This window comes from Scardinius erythrophthalmus (assembly GCF_964197995.2).
Source record: "Scardinius erythrophthalmus genome assembly, chromosome: 2".
NCBI classification, from domain to species: Eukaryota; Metazoa; Chordata; class Actinopteri; order Cypriniformes; family Leuciscidae; genus Scardinius; species Scardinius erythrophthalmus.
Genome location: NC_138222.1, coordinates 35,129,076 through 35,149,367, shown reverse-complemented (window position 1 = coordinate 35,149,367; position 20,292 = coordinate 35,129,076). Strand labels below are relative to the sequence as shown.

General features: G+C 38.5%; 1 protein-coding gene across 2 annotated transcripts in view; it reads right to left on the bottom strand.

The window, feature by feature from the left end:
- LOC308687171 (DNA-dependent protein kinase catalytic subunit-like) overlaps positions 1 to 20,292 on the bottom strand; it is a 32,520-nt gene that overhangs the window by 1,350 nt on the left and 10,878 nt on the right. The window contains exons 32-78 of one of the 2 annotated variants that reach the window (XM_081359460.1): positions 19,939 to 20,127; positions 19,725 to 19,829; positions 19,314 to 19,481; positions 18,624 to 18,751; positions 18,321 to 18,528; positions 16,799 to 16,977; positions 15,892 to 16,060; positions 15,521 to 15,586; positions 15,376 to 15,439; positions 15,063 to 15,211; positions 14,817 to 14,954; positions 14,594 to 14,713; positions 14,368 to 14,511; positions 14,057 to 14,208; positions 13,563 to 13,694; positions 13,322 to 13,433; positions 13,039 to 13,166; positions 12,804 to 12,953; positions 12,537 to 12,710; positions 11,718 to 11,816; positions 11,361 to 11,571; positions 11,009 to 11,201; positions 10,629 to 10,835; positions 10,371 to 10,486; positions 10,155 to 10,286; positions 9,859 to 10,038; positions 9,469 to 9,680; positions 9,250 to 9,388; positions 8,204 to 8,392; positions 7,823 to 8,047; positions 7,525 to 7,633; positions 7,331 to 7,433; positions 7,007 to 7,169; positions 6,663 to 6,837; positions 4,998 to 5,182; positions 3,947 to 4,127; positions 3,636 to 3,793; positions 3,030 to 3,241; positions 2,870 to 2,957; positions 2,507 to 2,650; positions 1,493 to 1,700; positions 1,286 to 1,353; positions 987 to 1,207; positions 799 to 891; positions 602 to 682; positions 398 to 469; positions 88 to 289 (exon numbers count right to left, since the gene is read on the bottom strand). In XM_081359460.1, the coding sequence (XP_081215586.1) occupies positions 88 to 289; positions 398 to 469; positions 602 to 682; positions 799 to 891; positions 987 to 1,207; positions 1,286 to 1,353; positions 1,493 to 1,700; positions 2,507 to 2,650; positions 2,870 to 2,957; positions 3,030 to 3,241; positions 3,636 to 3,793; positions 3,947 to 4,127; positions 4,998 to 5,182; positions 6,663 to 6,837; positions 7,007 to 7,169; positions 7,331 to 7,433; positions 7,525 to 7,633; positions 7,823 to 8,047; positions 8,204 to 8,392; positions 9,250 to 9,388; positions 9,469 to 9,680; positions 9,859 to 10,038; positions 10,155 to 10,286; positions 10,371 to 10,486; positions 10,629 to 10,835; positions 11,009 to 11,201; positions 11,361 to 11,571; positions 11,718 to 11,816; positions 12,537 to 12,710; positions 12,804 to 12,953; positions 13,039 to 13,166; positions 13,322 to 13,433; positions 13,563 to 13,694; positions 14,057 to 14,208; positions 14,368 to 14,511; positions 14,594 to 14,713; positions 14,817 to 14,954; positions 15,063 to 15,211; positions 15,376 to 15,439; positions 15,521 to 15,586; positions 15,892 to 16,060; positions 16,799 to 16,977; positions 18,321 to 18,528; positions 18,624 to 18,751; positions 19,314 to 19,481; positions 19,725 to 19,829; positions 19,939 to 20,127 (7,041 nt within the window). Of the gene's footprint in view, positions 1 to 87; positions 290 to 397; positions 470 to 597; positions 683 to 798; positions 892 to 986; positions 1,208 to 1,285; positions 1,354 to 1,492; positions 1,701 to 2,506; positions 2,651 to 2,869; positions 2,958 to 3,029; positions 3,242 to 3,635; positions 3,794 to 3,946; positions 4,128 to 4,997; positions 5,183 to 6,662; positions 6,838 to 7,006; positions 7,170 to 7,330; positions 7,434 to 7,524; positions 7,634 to 7,822; positions 8,048 to 8,203; positions 8,393 to 9,249; positions 9,389 to 9,468; positions 9,681 to 9,858; positions 10,039 to 10,154; positions 10,287 to 10,370; positions 10,487 to 10,628; positions 10,836 to 11,008; positions 11,202 to 11,360; positions 11,572 to 11,717; positions 11,817 to 12,536; positions 12,711 to 12,803; positions 12,954 to 13,038; positions 13,167 to 13,321; positions 13,434 to 13,562; positions 13,695 to 14,056; positions 14,209 to 14,367; positions 14,512 to 14,593; positions 14,714 to 14,816; positions 14,955 to 15,062; positions 15,212 to 15,375; positions 15,440 to 15,520; positions 15,587 to 15,891; positions 16,061 to 16,798; positions 16,978 to 18,320; positions 18,529 to 18,623; positions 18,752 to 19,313; positions 19,482 to 19,724; positions 19,830 to 19,938; positions 20,128 to 20,292 lie in introns of those variants that run through there. The other variant, XR_014029705.1, reaches the window with a different exon arrangement.

Here is a 20,292-nt window from a genome sequence, read left to right as displayed (position 1 = left end):
AACTGTTTGTAGCTGTGCTTTCGTCACCTTACTGACTCATTGTTCGGTCAGTCAAACATACTAATGAATACAAGACAAAACACCCACCTGTGTGGCTGATCCAAAAGCATGACCAAAGTCAATGCCGATCATGCCGCCCGTCTCCGTGTTGATCATGAAGTTAGAGAGATGCCGATCACCAATGCCCAGAATCCAGTGACTGACACAGAGCACAGCATGAGAGCTGCTGAAATGGGACCTCAATGAAAGGAAGGCTTCAGGTGTGGTACTCATCCTTACAAAAGCACGCCTGAAAACAAGCATTCATGGTATCATTAATTCCTTTTAGACTTTGTTCAAATGTGACACTGATGGTATATTTGTCCTATGTATAATGCAGAGAGAAATGATGGCATACTTTAACAAGTCATCAGGCACTATCTGCTCAATTCTCCTGAAGTTTTTCACAGTGTCCACTCGTTTTGCTTTCCTGTAGTGAATCAAATGTAAGTGGATTAAGTATTCATATAATTTATACAATGATAAGTCATATTTTATAGACATTGTAGAATACTGAGTCACATTGACCCATGACAAGTGGTTAAATGAACTGACAACTTACTTGTAGAGTTCAGCATATCGTCTAATGCCTTCCACCTTCCCAGCAACTTTGCTGATCCAGTCATCATATAAATCATTGGGCCTAAAATACATTAAAACAAAGTAACACTTGATTCACTCAATGTAGAGTATCAATTGCAAGGTATGAAGGCATAAACCTTTTGCTTTATTTGCTGAGGAAAATGAATAAATATTCACTCCATGATTGTCTTCTGCTCCTGTTCAGTCCTTCTGCTGGAAAGGAAGTCCTTCAGAGTGCAGGTGTTCTCCATCCACTCAATCAGGCCAATCCTGTAAATGTCAGCAGACATTTGTTAACAACCCTTAAAAAACAGTTAAGGACAGCCCAGCACACAAGTTGAATCAAGAGAAGCCCATCCTAGTACCTGCTGCTGATGGGAATGACCTGGTAAGTGCGGAGTGCCAGGCTCCGCTGAGAACAGGCAGTGTCCTGACTGAGAATCATGTTCATCACGCCAAAGAGCTGCTCGATGCGCTGGTCCTGCCGCAGGTCCTCCCCGCCCTTCACTAGGAACGGATAATCCCGCTCGTCATCTCCTCGTATGATGATACGCTTCGGCCGTCGAATAGATGTCATAACCTTTACCTAAGGTTGGGTAGATGAAATGTAATACACTGAAGGTGTCAAAATGACACCTAATAATGATAACATTATTCCTCGTACCCTTTCATCGAAACCTGTGATCTTGGCATGATATTCAGGCAAAGGCTTCGATTTGCCATCATACTGACCTGTAGAGGGAAGACCAGAACCAGTTGACTTTAAAAGACAAACACTTATGATACATGCAGAAGCAGAACTTTATTAAAGTAATGAGAAACAAATGACACGATTTACGAAAAAGTAAAAGTAAGAAAGTTTTGAACTAACCTGGTACCTCCAGTTCATTTTGAAGCATTTCTGCTTTGAAGCTGCTTAGCCAGGGTGAATATTCCTTCATGTTACCTGGTTCCTTCTGGAAACCTTTCATGGAGGCGGCCATGTGGTCCACCTGCTGAAGGAAATTCTTATCCTTTCGCCTTTCATACAGCTTGGACCCACCAGCACCAAGCAGCTTCTCCACTTCTTTACAGTATTTCTGTGACAGGCACATACAGTAAAAATGTAACAGTAGACCAAAAATATGTATCCTTTCAAGAAATACAGAGAAACAAGCAGAGATCTGATTAATTATCTTCAAACAACAGAAGGTAGTTTACATATAAAACAACAAGATCAACAACACACACATCTACAATTCTAAAAAATCAGATATTTAGTTTAGGTAGGGCTGTACATTTGAGGAGAGGGGGAATCTAATTAATATGACTATAAAATAATAATAATAATGCAATAGTAATTTTTATTATGATTATTGTTATCACTAAATAAAATATTAAACAATAAGAAATATGACTACTGTAATATTTCACTCAAATAAAGAGTATTAGTAATGATTATTATTATATAGCACAACTGTAAAATTACAATAATAATATCCAAATGGCTGTCTTAATTTCTTCATTTCAACAGTTAAACCATCAAGCTTTTATTTCGGAGGAAAACCACAGGGAGCCCCTTAAAGGTGCTCTTTTGTTGGCAAGAACTGGTTTATAAGCATTTCTTATTACAAGTTTGGGAAAAAAGTTGTCACATGTTGCATTCCCAAATGCACGTTATAAATGACCCAAACTCAGAGCAGATGCAGAGATGAGTTTGTGCAGAGCAGCATTTACTGCCAACCAAGCCACTCTGTGATGCTGAAAATATTGGATAATGAGCTGCGTGCATGTAAAAAAAACAGCACTGGAAATATGCATCACATACATTTAATTAAATTGCAGGCTTTGTGATTTGATATTGTATGAGTACAGTACACAAGTATAAGAACTCTAAGTTGTGAACCTGAATGAATTTTCTTCGGAAAGATCCAAGTCCTGGAGACTTTGAATCACCAAGCCATCCAGTCATTTCCTCGCAGAGCTGCTTCGTTTTCTTTGCGTCCATGTTTGGTTTGTCCAGCTGATTCTTCACCTCACCCCACCAGTCCTGCCAAACCATTACTTGAGAATCAAAACTACCACAACAGGCCATAAAACTCATGTCCCAGTAAGTTGAAGAGAAAGTGTGTAATTTCTGTGCCACTAGAGGCACCAACTGAACCTGCATTTGTTTAAGCAGCTCGAATGGGCTTGACATTTCAAAACTGGTTCAACCAATGGCACATGGAGTTTGGGGCAAGAGTCAAAGGGAAAAGGACTTTTGTACCTTGAAAAGCATGTCAGGGTTGGTAAGTTGCTGAAGGGCATCTACAAACTCTTGAATGACGCCACCTTTATCCAGTAATGACTTCAGCCTGGAACACAAACAACTGTTTTCACATCTCAGTACCAGGAAGGCCAAAGTCACTGAACAGACCTTCACATACTTCTCAACAAACTCCCGGTTCCTCTGACCACTTGCAGACTCCTCAAAGGTGTAGCTCTCTCTGCTGATCATGTACGGGTAGATGAGGGCTTGAGGATAGCATTCTGCAATCTCCTCTATAACATGCTGAACTGCTGTGGCCTGTGGTTTGTCAAGAAGAGCCATCATTTGACTGATCCAGCCAATCAGCAACCAGCAAGGCACACTAACAACCTAAAATGGCAACAACAACAAAAAGAAAAGAAGAGAAAAGCAGTTTGCTCAAAATGTAATACTTCACGAGGAGATGAAGGATGAGGCATTGCTATCGAAATCTTTAGCTTTGCTAAATGTATTAGATATTTACAAATGCCATTTTCAGATTCACCAAAGTAGTTATTTATGTTGGCCTTATTCATTCATATTTACCTTTTCCCCTAAAATATCTAATCTCTAAATATTACTTTAACCATGTAAAAAATATTATGCTAAGTGGACACAGTACAATTCTTCTGGACCATCTGTGGTCTCCACTTTGCATCAGGGTTTATTTGCCATATTTGCTGATTGACTATACTGTACATGAATCCTAAAATCTATGAACTTAGGGCAGCAAATGATCTCACACCTCTCTGACCATCAGGTCCAGGGTTTCTGCGGGGTACAGTTCTACTAGCTGCAGTAGACGTGGAAACTTGAGCCTGGCCTCATCTGAGTTGAGCTTCAGAGCCTTCAGCATCATCTTTACTACATGTCCAGGCAAGGACTGCAGCTTAGAACTGATTGCTAGAATCAAACATCAAAGGTATTGTTGTAATCAACTTGCACTTTAACCCACTACCTGCATGCATGGAATCACAAAAAGACATTATAAATCCTATTCTGTATTCTGTATTTATGAGAGCAGTTGGGTGCTGTACTGGTCTACAGCTGTCTCACCCTCTTCTTTCTGTTCGCTCACTCTTAGTCTTCGGTCACAAAAGTTGACCAAGGTCATGTAGGCCTCCACAATACCATCTGTGTGCACATGCTGCTGGCTGAAGGACTGCTCTTCCTCTTCTGCCTTACGTGCAGCACTTCGCAACAACTCTAGAGCCTGCATCTGCAGACCCTCTACCACCTGAGCAGAAAAATAACACCCATGATCAAAACTGGGTTGAGAAAAACTGTTATCAACAGCTAGAGCACAACAAGCAAACATGCAGTTATCAAAATTATGGCAAAATGATTTTTCATCTTCTTTTTTTTTTTTTTTTAAATGCCATAGTTAAATGGTAGATGTCATTAAAACAGTTCTTTAATGAATTAGCATGTACCAGGATTATTAATTTGAGCACTAACTGTAAGCATAAAAATCTTGATTTCAGACATTGGACAGGCTCCTACTAAATGAATGATATTTCAAAAATATTTCTTCAGGAGGCAGAAACGTATTTGTTCACCTGTTTAAAATGGTGCAAACATCTACATTACCGTTTGGGATCAGTAATATTTTTGTAAAAAATAAATTAATACTTTTATTCAGAAAGGACACTCGATTTTTCAAAAGATTTCTATTTCAAATAAAACTGATCTTTTGCACTTTCTCTTCATCTTGATCATCAAATCAACATATTAGAATGATTTTTGAAGGACCATGTGACACTGAAGACTGGAGTAATGGTGCTAAAAATTCAGCTTTGCCATCACAAGGATTTTAAAATATATTAAAATACAAAACAGTTTTATTTCACATATTGCATTTTTTAACAAATGATTCTTCTTTCTTCTGAGACGACTTTCAAAAAAAAAATCTAAACTCTTACTGACCCCAAACTTTTGAACGATAGTGTATCTGCACCATGCTGCTGATCCTTGCTTTTTCATATTGAAGACATTCAAAATGTACAGAATAAATGCCAATAATACATCTAAATAATCTCTAACAATTGTAATCTGTGACTTCAATAAGCAATACATGCCAGAAAGCTATGTCTAAAAAACTCATTACCTGGGTGACAGATGAGGCCATTGAAAGCTGGAGAATCTTTTGTACTTTATCTTCCCCGAGTGTCTCTAGAGCAGAGGGACTGCGGTCTGCAGCGCTGGCCATGAGGTCATAGGTGGTGCCCAGAAGGATCTTCTGGTCACGGAGCATCCGAGCAGATGAGCCTTCACTCTGTCTCTCAGCATCCACTGTAAAATACAGTAATGCATCAATCATGAACTCGGACTGTGACGAGGGTTGAAATGATGTGTAATCTATACAGGGCCGGCTCTGTAAATCTGGGGGCCCTAAGCAGGATAATTTTGGGGCCCTGCCTTGCAGTGAATAATGGAGTATTGCCACCGCAAACCAGCAACTGTATACAATCTAACCCTTACACATTTCATCTGTACCTCTTTAACATGATTGCCCACAAATATTTTACTGCTTATTAAAGTACTCACTGAAACAGTAAAAGTAAAGATTACAGATTTGCCAAATTTCTACATCTACTTTATTACTGTCTGAATGCTTTGTAATTTTTAAAAGAGCTCTAACTGTTTTTGTCCACTAGGCAGCTTAAACCCTTTAGTATTAAAAAATCTTCAATAATGTTGTTGCATATAGGCCTAATACAGGTGTTGCTGGAGTCTCGATCTTTGAACTTCTTTTCCCTTTTCCACACTTTAAAAAGAGGGAGAAGTTGGACCAGTAATTTCTTTGCTTCCTTCTAAAGTGATTTAAACATATTCTTCTATATTGATGTATCAAAGAGATTAAAATTTCTACAAAAGATTCTAGTTTGAGTTGGTATTTAGGCCATTTTTTATATATTCTAACTACAAAAACACTACTTCAGCGAACAATCATTAGCCAAATGTGTATATAAAATGTTTAGTTATAAAATATAGCCTATGCATAAATCTAGGCTAATAAAAACTCTAGGTAACACTTTTTACATTTTACAGTATCATTGTTACACGTTACATGTAGTTCATACAAAAAGAATTCTACAGTGAAAACTGCTTAAAATGTGGATTTCGTTAGAGTAGTAGCTCTACTATAATAGGATAATTTCCAATTTAACGCACCCTCTGAGGCTGCCGTGAAATAGCACCGCAAATTGTGCAGAAAATGCAATAGGCGGCTCTTTGTGCATTGTGTAATGTCAAGTTAAAAAATTCACAAAATAATTCTACAGTAAAAACTTCTTAAAATTTGGATTTAATTAGAAAAGCAGCTCTACTATAATGGGCTTATGTCCACTTTAACGCACCCTCCGAGGCTGCCATGAAATAGCACCGCGAATTGGGCTGAAGGCGCAATAAGCGGTTATTTGTGCATTGTGTAATGTCAAGTTCAAAAATTCATAAAAATATTATTCTACAGTGAAAACTGCTTAAAATTTGGATTTCGTTAGAGTAGTAGCTCTACTATAATGGGATTTTTTTTCTCTCCTTTTTTCTGCACCCGATGGATAGACTCGTTTCATTTTTGCGGTCAAATTTCCAAGTCCAGGGAAGATAACGATTTTACATGGTTGGTTGACTGTTAAACCGCTGCGACACCGGCGAGTACCATCTGTAGTTAGGGGGCCCCCTAGTGGCGGCGGGGCCCTAAGCAGCCGCTTAGTTCGCTTATAGGGAGAGCCGGCTCTGAATCTATATGATAAGAGTGGATGATTCATACTCAAAAGTGGAACAGTCTTGAGCAAAGCATTAATCTTTTCAGCAGATCCAAGGCCTGGAATTCTTCTGTGAGTAAAACGGCTGAAGCTGTGGACCCAGCGGAGCAACCAGGCACCATCAGTCTTTGCATCACGGTGAAGTTCCTTCAACAGCTTGGATGCCACCGGAAAGTTATTCTGATTAACAAGATTAACACATTACGTTCTGCTTGTTTCTTAAAAGTCATATTGCAGGTGGTTTAAACATGAAGCATTTGATAAGCTTGAATGACTAATATTGAAAACAATTAGATATCTATTCGGTCCCCTACTAGGCACCAACACTGATGTTTGAAACCCTGAGCACCTGTTTCCATGCACTGTTTGCCATTTGGAGTTTCATGTTGAATTTGCAGCTCTTCACCAGCCCTCCGGGTTCCTCTCCACTCGCCTGCTCTGCACCGTCCACCTCCATGCTGTTTTCAGGGGTGGAAGTCAGCCTCTCGAGAATCTTATCCAAGAAGAAACAACTAAAAAACGAAGATGAAAGCATGGTTGGGACATTTGTATAACTCCATAATTAAGCTTTACAGCACTTCAGACTTTTCAAGGTGGTGAACCATTTCTTCACTATAATAGCATTGAGAAATCTTTATTCCCAGTGAGGTGTTGTAAAGTAGCAGTAAATCACCGAGATGTGATGATGTCATCCCAAACATTCATGGGGTCCAGTTTAGCATCCGGATAGCTGCTGGTCCATCGTCTGATCATGAACTTGAGAGAATTCACTGAGACTGAGAGCAACAAGATACAGTGATAATTTAGTCTGCTGAAAGTTATAAATCTTCAAGCGTTCAACCAACCTTACTAAGATCAATTACTCACCCTCTCCAGTGATATAATTCAGGAAGTCTTGGATCTCCGTCAGTGCTTGGACAGACTGTAGCACAGTCAGACGGCTGCGGTTCAGCAGTGGGTCGATACTTGAGTAGTTCTACATGATACCATGTAATGTGGAAAGAACAATCAGGTATGTAAATATATGCCTTTTGTTGAAGAAAGGGAAAAACCCCTCTTTACAGGACAGATCACATAGGGACAAATAGAAGCTGTGTGTGTCTGTCTGCATGCCCCTATGTAACATCCTACCCTCTGTGAAACAACTCAATGGTTTGAAACTGACCTGCATGAAGACTTGCATGCAGTTATTGGCATAGTATTTGGCTCTGTCATAGTCCTCTTGCAGGATGTACAGTAGACTCAGTTCCTGGCTGTAATGGGTCTCCATGATGATCTTGTGGTCTTCCATCTTCATGGCAGCATCGACAAAGCTCAGCAGATCCTGAGTTCTCTCGCCCAGCTGCAACTGCTTCAACATACTACGCATCATGTACTGCAGGTATGTTTCCTATTAGAGAAATAAACAGAAGCAATTACTGCAGTATATTCTATTATTTGATAATAGGTGAGATTCCAGATAATATGATTAGTTACTCCTTGTGGTGACACAACCATGAAAAAATAGCTCAAATTGAAACCGCTCAAAATTACTTAAAAATCGTACCACATAAAATGGCTCTGTCCACATTTTTTCTAGGTTGACGGGTGAGTTGTCATCAATGTTGACTGTGGCACAGTACTGCAGAGATTTCCACTCTGTCAGGTGATTATAGGCTTCCAGCGCAGCAATCTCCCAGAAATCTTTCTCAGTGTTTGTGGGCTCTCCATCATTCCAGTCCTCTTTGTTCAAAGCCTGAATCAAAACAACACGTCACAATTAAATTGATAAGGTCAGATATAAAGCACTTTTGCATTTAAACAATTGAGTGTAAATATTAAATATTCATAAATTAGAATTCTCTGTGGGGTGTCAGAATATACCAGTTTTGACAATATTGATGTAATGTTGATATTTCATAAATAATCCAGAGGCAGTAACATCTGGTTGACACTCCAATATAGTAGGCATGCAACTGAATGCTGGCCGTTGAAGACGACGGTGTGTAGCTACTACTGCCACAGAAAATCATTGGTAACACTTTATTTCTATGGTCCACTTTAGACATTCTACTTAATAAGTAACTTTGCAAATACATGTCAACATATTCTACTAATCCAAACCCTAACACCTAACCCTAACCTAACAGTTGACATGTAGTTGCAAACTTACTTATAGTTAGTAGAATGTCTAAATTGGACTATCAAAATAAAGTGTAACCAAATCATTTCAGAGGAGAGGACAGATGAGAGACACTTCCTCGCAACACGAAAAAAGCTTTCCATTCTGGGAGTTTTTTTTTTACTTTTTGACTCTTTTTTTTGTACGGTTATGGTTATGGTTAGAAACTCTCTGCCTCTCTACACTTATATAGTGATTCAGTTAAAGATGAATTTGACTGATAGCATTATCTATTTTTTTTTTTTTCTATCATTTCTATGGTCATTGTGATAATATTATCATGAATTCTTTTGGCCACTATAATCATGTATTGAAAATCTGATAGTTTCTTATTCTCTAACAAACATTTAAAAACATTTAAAGCAAAAAGCATATTCTGAATCTGTTTATGTTCCCATAGTGTGTTTGTAACCAAGAAAACACATCAATACCTCATTGTAGAGCTTCACAGCTTCAGCATAATCGCTCTTTGCTTCTGCTTGCAGGGCCGTAAATGTTATTGACTTTGTACCAATCTTGCCTCTAAAGATTCCCCTGACGACATCATAATCTCCCAAAGACCTGTAAAGTCTACAGAGGAATATGAATCAGTATAGAACTGATGAACATCGTGAACGCTTCGAACATTTATGAGGGAGTTTTGATCTTACTTGGCGAGGTGGATCCATCTTTCTGTGTCAGGTGGCAGCTCTCGTTTGCCTCGAGCTCGTTTCGAGGGAGGTTCCTCTGATGTTCCAGTGCCATGAAGCAAACTTTCCTCCAGTAACAGGATGCCCATGGGCTGCTGCAGACAGGCAAGACAGCTGGCACTGACAAGAGCCGGCTCAACACCAAGAAGGTCCTTATGATGATAACTCATATCCTGTAATGTAATGTATAAAATGTGTTTGCATACAGGAAAATAATACAATTAACAGGACAACAGTCTTACTTCAAGATTTGTAATATTCAAGCTCTGTTCAGCCCTAGTGAGATGCCTTGTTCACTAGCTTATAAACAGAGCCATTGTGTCTTATCTCTTATCACAAGTGTGTACACACCTGCACACAAGAAATGAAAGGGGGGAAGTAGACAGTGCTCATGTTGAGGAAGGTGTTCAGGATCTGCACTAGATCCTTTAGAATGTTGCTCGTTTCTTTACTAGACTTGGATTTCTCCAGTTCAACCAGCACCCCAGCAAACAGTGAGCTGAACAGCTGCTTCGCCAGTGTGGCATCCCTCTGTAAAACAAATTTAAACAAAAACTTTGATTCTGTTGTGCATTTTTTATATTCAGTCAATTACTTTCAAACACATCTTGACCACATTGTTATACTAATCCTGAATCACAGAGAACCTGTGCCAGAGCTTGTAGTGGGGCGATGAGGCTGCTGTACTGAATTTGAATATCAGGAAGATCTCCAACTCTATAGCTGCGGTACAGTGTGACCTGAGCATCCTGACGGATCTTCAGATCTGCTCTTCTCTTCTGTACAACACAGAAAAGAGAATATAGTAATAAAAAAACTTAAACAAATTATAATGCAAATGTCTATCTATGAAAAAGAGTTACCCTTTCTGTTCTTTGGGACTGGATTTCTTTCTTGGCAAATCTGATGTTCTCCTTTTCTTTATCCTTTAGAAATCTCCTCCTGAGCCTCAGAATGTCTGCACGCCGCTCCCGTTCAGCTGTTTGAAAACCAACCAACACAGAGTTTCACTGCTGTGGAAGTCTCTACTGCTCAATGCTAGTCAAGTCTAACCTTTAATCATAGGGAATTGTCAGAAATCAAATGTATTCACGCATTCTCCTTTATCTTTGGTGACTGACCTGCACTTCGACTGTCTGTCTCGTCACCTGCAGCGGTGAGCCTTTTAGAGCCAAACCCTGCACCCACGGCTCTCCAGGAAGCCTGAGGCCTCTCTGATCTCTTTTTCTCAAACACCAAGAGTGACGATAAAGAATCAGATGAAAGGGAATAATCAGCCAGTGTGTCCACACTACTCCCGGTTAACCAGTTATATGCTGAACGGCGTCCTGAAAGAACAGATGTTTATTATTACACAGAAAGTTATAGTGAATTGTCATTAGTTATCCTTCAAAAAGAAATTCCCCCCACATCTTTTCTACAGATCTGAGTCTATGGTTACAAAATCCACTGAACAACACTATATAGGTGAACTAAGACTCATTTTATTTTCATGAGGTACCTGCACCAAGAGCCAGAGTCTGGGAGAACTCCAGGGACGTCTGTGTGGCCCTGATCTGACCGCTTACTGTGGATGCCTGGCTTCCTGCAGCCTCTGGACCCTGAGTGCCAGGGCCCTGGGTGGCTTGGGTCTCCATAAACATCGGTGTGAGGACTGTACTCCGCAAACGCCAGTTAGAGTCTATTGTGTAGTCCTGGAATAGACGAGTAGAATCGAAAGCACTGAAATTATGGTCTGCAAAAACAACTTCCATTTGAATTAATCAAATACTAGGTATGATTACAAGAGCCAGGTAAAATACACAGCATGCAGATATGACTTTTGAAATGCGGTAATAAGTAACAGTTCTTACCTGGAACTTGCACTCAGAGAGTGGAAACTCAAACATGCTGAGTGTGAAGTCAGGGCTGTGACTGGTCATCTCGAGTAGCAGGTCAGTGGCCAGACTGAGGAACTGTTCTTCAATGCGGGATGAATACAGTGACTTCAGCACGACAAGCATGCGCTCCATAGTGTCTGGAGGTAAACGGCTCTCGTGACTCCAGAAATTGCGCACATAAAGCCTTCAAGAGAAATCACATAGGGATATAAGAAATTATTTTAGGGTGATTAGTGAGGAGATTCAAATGCATAAATGCTAATGCATTTGTTATTCAAAGGTGTGAAAAAGTTTAATGAAATGATCAAAGCAGGCATCTAGTCTGCTTACTGTAAGCCATGGTTTTCATCTATCAGCCCCTGGAGGAGACTCTCCCGAGCTGTACCGAGCACTTCAACAGAGGTGCTGTCTTCCCTGCTCTCAGAATCACTGCAAACACACCATTATTATACGCACACTACCGTTCAGAATTTGGGGTTACTGTGAGTAAGAATTTTTTTTTTCTAGAAGAAATGAATTTATTTATTCAGCATGAATGTACTAAACTGATCAAAAGTAACAGTAAAGACATTTATAATCTCAAAAATATTTCAAATAAATGCTATGCTGTTATTTTGAACTTTCTATTCATCAAAGAATCAGGAAAAAAAATGTATAACAGTTTCCTCAAAAATATTAAGCAGTTATCTGTTTTCAACACTGATAACAATAAAATGTTTCTTGAGCACCAAAGAATTAGTATGATTTCTGAATGATTATCTGACACTAAAGTCTGGAGTAATGACACAGAAAATTCAGCTTTGCCATTACAGATTTTATTTTGAAAACAAAAATATATTTTTTCACAATACTATCATTTTTACTGTATTTTGTCTTACCGCCTTAAACATTATTTTTTTTTAAATTAAAATTAAATTAAAAATAAAAGATTAAAAATCTTACCGACCCTAAACATTTGAATGGTAGAGTGCATTTAATTTGTGATGAAATGGTAAATGCAAAACACATTCAATCATAAAACTGTAACTGTAACAACAACAACAAAAAAGCTAAGAACCTCATGGGAACCATATAGAGAGAAATAAACAACAAAAGTCCTTTGTGTGAGATGAATGGACTGGAGAAGGGGAGGCTTGTAAAGTCAGTTACCTGTAGTTGTCCTGGATCCACATCAGGATGTCATACATTCTCTCTCTGCAGACAGGAGAAGGATGAGACACAAATGCTGTGACAGTTCCCAAAATCTCCTTTAGCTCTTCTGGCTTCAGACATGCCAGGATCTTATGTATGATGTCCAGACAAACACGCTGTCTGGCTTCATCTCTGAAAGACACAGCGTGTGATATGAAGAGGGTTTCTCTCAACTATAACACAAGTAAAACAATGGAGACGTGAGCTACTGCAGTATTAACTGACTTGTGGCTCATGATCTGTGTGAGGCCTTTGGTCTTCAGGTGCAGGAAGATTTCAGGGATGACATCAGCACGACTCAGCACACATTCAAGGCAGTGTGTCTTCAACATCCCATGCAGCTTTGGCAGCAAATAAAAAACAGGATTTACGAATCTGTGGAATATAAAAACAAACATTGTTTACAGACATATGCTTTAGCTTTTATCGGATAAGACTTTGGATTTGGATTTGATCTCACCGATCCACCAAAGGTGGGAAGTGTTTGGACACTTTGCTTAGGCAAACAATAAATTTGTCATCCACCTCCTTCTTCCTCAAATCCATGAGCTTTGTAATAGTGATATTCAACAAGGGCCCTTCATTTTGCTACCACGTAAAAAAACAAAAACAATAGTAAGTTTACTGGACACTACAGTATCTAAAGACAACCATCATATTCCACAATAATACATTAAACGAAAGCTAAATAACTCTGGTGACAAATGTGATATAGTTGGGCAGGAACAAACAGCCACACATACATTTTCTCGCTCAGTCATGTAGTTTAGGATTAACCCAATGATCTCAGCAGCTGCTGAATACACCTCCTTATATCTGATGAATGATAAGTTGTTGGCCAGTGACTGGAAGTATCTATAAGAAAAATTGTAACAGAACAACACTGGTTTTAATACAAATTTACAATTTCAGAAAAAAAAAACATGAATCACATTTGTATGAGAAAATGAATAATAATAAAATACAATTAAAAAAAATGTTTACCTGTCGTGCTCAATGCCACATGCAGCATCATAAGGAGGAAGATTATTGGCCATTGCAATACCTAAAAGCTGCAATCCAACAGAGTTATCCTTGCTGTTGGGATCTGTTCCAGCAAACCGTTCATATATCAAACTAAAGGAGGAAAGGGGGAAAAAATCTTTAGGATTTTGCAATCCATCCACTCATGCATGGTCATTTAGCCTGGCATAAAAAATCCAAGCCTGCAATCTCAGCAACTCTCAATTTGAAATATTTTCACTACATTTACAAACTACAGTTAATAAATAAAGTATATTAAGCCATTCAAAAATAACCTGGGCTGCTCTTTTTAAATTTCTAAAATATTATATAATGATATAATAGAAGCATATCAAATGCTTCAGCTTCATGTCTGCATAATTGTTCATAACCATACAGTATGTCATAATTTGTGTCCTTCAATTCAATTTATTACGAACCAGGAAAAAAAGCAGTCTAAATGTCTGTTTTCTTACTCGTAGGGTATTGTGAGGCAGTCCTTCCAGCATTCCACAACTGTGCGGATGATCTCCAGATTGTGGCGGAAAACCGCCCGTTTGGTGTGGAAGCAGTTCTTAACCAGAAACCCAAGGAGCCTATTGGCCAAAACTTCATCTCTTGTGCTACCCTAAATGGTGAGAGAGATAAGACAAACTAGATTAAAAAGTATGCAACATACCTACATAATTTTCATACGCAGGTTTCTTTGCAAAAAAAGTACATGTACACACATACAGACAGATTGGAAGTCAATACGCAATTTATAAAAATACCATCTCATACTTACTTTTGGTGTGGTCAAACTGGCCCATGAGAGGACAGTCACCACAATGTCCACAACCATAAAGTGAATGCCCTCTCCTCCATTGCTACTGGAAACCACCAGCTGCACCAGTGGGCCCAGCCAATGCTTCGCATATGGACGAAATATCTGGACATAAAGATGTACAATAAAAGCAACACATAAACAACATATCAATAAATCCAGAGATATGAAAATGCTGAGGCAGTACCTCTTCGGTATTGATGATTAGTTTGGCTATGAAGAGTCTAATGTTCAGAGGGGTGGATGGATTGTCCAGCTTCCCCTGCAGGAACTTCATCCAGGGAGGAAGAACACTAGGTGTCACACCCTAAAACAAAACAAAACAAAACAAAACATAGCACATATCTGACAGTGTTCTCACAAAATCTAGGCAAAACTGTTCATGGCCATGAGGTCATGCTGAGACAGACCTCCTCTATTTTAGGGGTAATGTTGTTCCTTTGCATGTGGTGCAGTAGTGCCGTCATATTGGCCATACACTCATGTTGATTCAGCTCATCCATCTCCAGCTCCACAGTCTCATCTTGAGACACAACCTCCCTACGCTCCTAATAATGCAGACAGTTATTCATAAAATATTTATTATATAATCTTAGAGATAATATTCTGAAACAGATGACCTCTACTTTATAGAAAACTACTACAGAAGGACCTACTCGAGTCCTGCTGGAGCTGTTCTCGCCTGAAGGATTCTGGGAGTTGTAGGAGAAGCTCTGAACTCCAGTGGAGAAGTCAAACTGACTCATCTCCTCACTGAGACTGCTGTCTGCCATGTAGGACTGGGAGGAGAGGTATACAGGGGCATCTGAAAAAGAACAAGAGTTTTAAGAGAGCAGATGGGAGCCTGCACTGCTTTACAAGGAATATGCATGATGACAACAACAGCATTTTCATGAATATTAGTGGATGGCATTTATCTTTGTAAACATGCAGTTGTTAAAAAGCTTGTGAATATCTCAGTCAACCTACCTCCGTTTTCTCCACTCACTTCTTTCCTGATCATGACATATTTCTTTTTCCTCTCAATAGGGACCTGTAAATGCAAGGAAACATGATACCAAACAACACAAAACAAGTACAAATATCATATTATATGTTTAAGAGCTTTACTTACATCAATCTCTATAGGAAAGTTGTACACCCTTTGTGTATCAATAAGGTTGTCAAATATAAACTGATTCTGGAAAATATCAAATGACAAAATTCACCTACAGGAGAGGTTATACTTCTATCAGAGAGAGTCTGTTTCACTAGGAATGTGTGTGTGCCTTTCTTATGTAAAATGGTGACCAACAGAAAGAGTAATTTTTATGGTTATTTGATAAACTAGGCTGCCAAGAACATAAATGGTAAGTGAACAAATACCATACATTAATAAATTGTAAAAATGGAAAAAAAAAATTACATAAACATTGAATTATGAACTGCTTTTACACAATAAGTATTGAGTTTTTTTTTTGTTTTTTTTTGTGAGCAGTAACAGACCTTGTCAGGTTTCTCAGTGAAGAGGAAGCCCTGATAAAACTTGGTCTCATTGAAGCTGCAGCTGATCAGGGCGATGGTACAGTTATAAGCAGCACAGTGATACTGTCTCCTCAGATCCAGCAGGACTGTCTCTCCTGCCATGTTCTCAGTGAAGGCCTCAAAACACAATCTGACATATATTGTATTGATCAGAAATTCTACTTTATTATGACATTTTTGCAGTTTGCTCCAGAATTCCCGAGACTGAAGAAATGCAGTTGCGAGGGAAAGTGGAAGTTAAAGTTTTTAAAACACAGATAAAGCATTTATAATGTCGGAGCCATAGCCTTGTGGGCAGCACCGACATATAGAGCAACAGCACTTCAGGCGACCCAAGTTCAAGTCCCGGCTTGTGGTCCTTTCCCAATATTGTACCTCTCTCTCCTCCAATACACTGCAATACTCTATAAATAATTAAGAATTGTCAATTTTAACTTCATGTCGACTTTAAGGACTTTATAAAAAAAAAAAAAATTGTGTTCCAGTCTAAGGAATTCTGTAGAAAACTATTCCTTTGGTAACATCAAAGGGGCACAAGAGTGTTAATAACACTTAATCAGCTGACCATATAAAGTGTTATATATGAAGAGTTCAGATGCAAAAGCCTCTAAGTGCCATCTGAAATTTTCTTCTAGAATGATTGTTTTTATCAAGCTCGTAAATTTATGTTCAATAATTTCACTTAAATGGCAATGCAAATTACCTATTAATTGTCATTTAATTGAAATTACTGAACTTAAATATACAAGCTTGATAAAAATGATCATTCTAGAAGAAAATTTCAGATGGCACTTAGAGGCTTTTGCATCTGAACTCTTCATATGCTCTTGAAGGTAAAAAAAGAAAATTGTCATATCACTCAACATACTTGAGGAGGTTTTTGGAAAGCTCGTTGCCTTCAGCACTGCCAGTGCCACAGAAGGCCTGGTTGATAGCAGAGTTTTTAGAATAGACTTCCTCTTTAGGCAGACGAGAGTATAACACCTCCAACAGCTTACAACAGCCAATCTTCATCATAATCTGACTCTCAAACACTGACTCCACAGACTGGAGGACATATGACAGGAAAGACACAATAGCAGAAACAATGATTGAAAAGACAAAAACATGTTTTGAATAGTGATGGGAAGAAAAAAAGCTTTTCGAAACTCTGAATCAAGTGAATCATTTGCTTTGCAAAATGATTCAGTGTTTCAAAGCGTTCGAACTGCCACATGCTGGTAGCCTCTGCTGGTCAGAACAGTGTAAATGTAGCAAAAAATCAGCTCAAACAAGCGTAAAACACTTTTTACAAACTAATTGCAAATGGTTTTTTGAAAGTGCAATCTATTAAGTACAATTAACAACATAACCTGTCAACATATGTATTTCTATACCTCGTGCAGACATCACGCGTCATCAGTGCGTTCCACGTGGAACAACTAGAGCTCAGTAAGTTGTTTACGTTCATTATTAATAATTTAACGCCATCACTCGTTTCGTGACGCTTTGCAGAATCTGCTGTGTGCGTTCATGTCTTCTGAAGGGAGGGTGGGATCTTATGCTTTTAAAGTCCGCGTGAACCGGAAGATACAAACTACTTTTCTCCAGTGTTGTGATGTATTTCCCAGTGAAAAGGAATATTGAAGAGAGGGCAGGGTTTTACTCTAGCGCTCCTCCTCTCCATCTCTCGCTCATCTCGGACTAACGGTTTGAGGGGAGTGGTTAAGCGTTTCCCAAACCAAGCCGTCAAACCTACGTCATCAGGGAAGGTCCTCCAATGCAGAGGGGAGGGGCATTTTCAGATTTTGATTAAAGATTACGAAGCCAAAAACTTTTTTGTGTGGATTGACTTGCATGGATGAATTGTTCACCACAAAACGATCAATTTAGGCAAACAAAGTAAGTATGGTCAAATTTGATTTCATGTGGACTTTAAAGCTGATATTGCAAGCCACTCCCAAATTGCCTACCCTGCCTTGTTTAAATATCAAGTGTTTTTATGATATGTGTTGTTTTGTTAAATTGTTATGGTTGTAATGTTTGTTTGTTTTTATGGAGAGCTTGGTTAATCAGACCAATAAAAGACTATTAACTACAACTCTTGCTTTTTATTATACTAATGTGTCATTAAATGTATAAACATTTATAAGACTGATTCAAGATCAGGTAAAAACCAGAAATTTTACAGAAATTGCCCCCTATAGAACATCCCCTAGCGGCAAACTATTGAAATTTCTAAACATTTCAGAACCGTTATGACGTAGCGAAGCTTCGTTTACAGAAATCATATGACTTTGGCAGTTTGAAACGCGCTCCGAATAACTGGTTCGAAACAAATGATTCGCAAAGTTAAGCACCCATCACTAGTTTTGAGCGCATCTGAATCGATTTAAGCATTGTATACTCACCTTAGTGAAGCGTGCCTGTAGAGTAGACATGATATCAGCAATATTGGTAATGAAGAACTGAGAGAGTGCCTGAGGGCTGCAGTAAGAGGCCAGTAGTAGAAGGACTCTGTCTATAAGACCCATGAGCATGGAGTTTGAAGGAACATCTTTGGCTTGAAATGACTGGTAGATAGTGCTGAGGAGAAGAACCTGTCTTTCCAACTGGGACCTGATAAAGAGAAATAATATGCAACAAATGCATTTTAGAAATAAATCTATGAACTTTAAATAATAGACATATAAACAGGAATTTTTGGTACTTACTGGCGAGCAATATTTTGAAAGCAGGTCTGAAAGAGTTCCTCCATGATATGTTTTTTATCCCGGCACAGAACTCTAGCCATGAGCTTCAATAACACAGGACTCTGAGACAGCTGCAGGGCCTCTAAAAACTGCCGTTACCAAAATGAAGGACTAATTATTATCATTTAACATAAAAAATACTTTTTTTATGTTCTCCCTGTTCACTCCAGTTTTACCTTATTTCAAAAAAAGAGTCAAAATGTTGTTTAAATTACTGATTAAGCAAGGTATAATGAAATTGTAAAAGTGAAACAGTATCCATAGTCTTCGGAGTGGATAACTTGTGAGGATAATAAACATTTTTTGCACTTGTAAAAAAGAAAATCAGATAATATAACAAATCTTTAAGAAACCAAATAAAATAAAGATGCAAAATATAGTCTTGGGTATAGGACCTATGTTACTTAATAAAGATGAGTTATATTTATTTAAAATATTAAAAAAAATAAGAGCACTTAAAGCAATATGATTTTTAAGAAGTCAAGAATCCATAGTTTTAAATTGACTGACTTTGAGTTTCCAAAGTACATTCAATGGAAATTATAGCAGGTGAAATCAGGAGCAAAAGAATACTTTTTGAAAAGATATGGCCACCTCTGAAATGAAAGATTATAATATACAAAAAATTAATATCCAGTTTAAGCATCTCACTTTGCGAATGCAGTCCATGTAGTTGTTGCACTGAAGTGATCCCCGGGGGAATTCATCTGACTGCATAGGGAAATGTGTAGCCACCAGCCTCTCCAGAGCCCTCCTGAGCTCCTCCAGTGGCATGCTGGGTAATGCAGTGAAGAAGGGCAGCATGATCAGAGCCTGGCTCTAATCACAGAGAGAAAGATATGAAGAAATGAATATAGACTCCATTTGCCAAATGCCATAAACATGCACTGTTTCCAGATTTAGCTTTGGTCTTTACCATATTACAGTGTCAATGTAAAAAAAAAAAAATGCCACGACAAGAATAAGAGAAGACTATATTGTACAACTGGTGCAGATTGTCGTGTATATTTGCAAAGTACAGAGTAAATTAAAATTTGACTGCTAAAAATTGGAAAAGATTACCTTGAGATTTAATGGCATAGATATATCTGTGAGAAGAGCAGTGAAAGTGGTGAACACACCATTGAATGCTGGGTGATCTGTATTGGAGCATACAGAGGAATTTATCTGCAGAAAAAAACGAAATCTTAAAATCTACTCCTGAAATTCCCATTCATGCAACCATTTTAGCTCTTCACAATGCACAGAAAATAAAGTATTATTGAGTATGTGGTACCTGGAGCACTTTGGCGAGCAAGGACAGGACTGAAGTTTTGCTCTCTGGTGAGGCTGCAGGACCGTCCCACCATGGCCTGAGTAAATCCCACTCCTTCAGCACCTGTTCAGCCAATTGTGAGCCTTGGGACTTTCTGACAGAACGCTCACGGAAACTATGATCCAACATGCCGTTCAGCAACACACTAACCTAAAAAGACAGTTGGACAGGAAAACTTCAGATTTCAGTGCTTAGGGAGAAAATGGTAAAACATCTAGGACTTATTTGTATTATTTGTCTAACCAATCAAGAGCAAAAGCATGTTATAATCTCAAGTTAGACACAATTTCAAGGGTTCAGTCAAAATACGTGTAG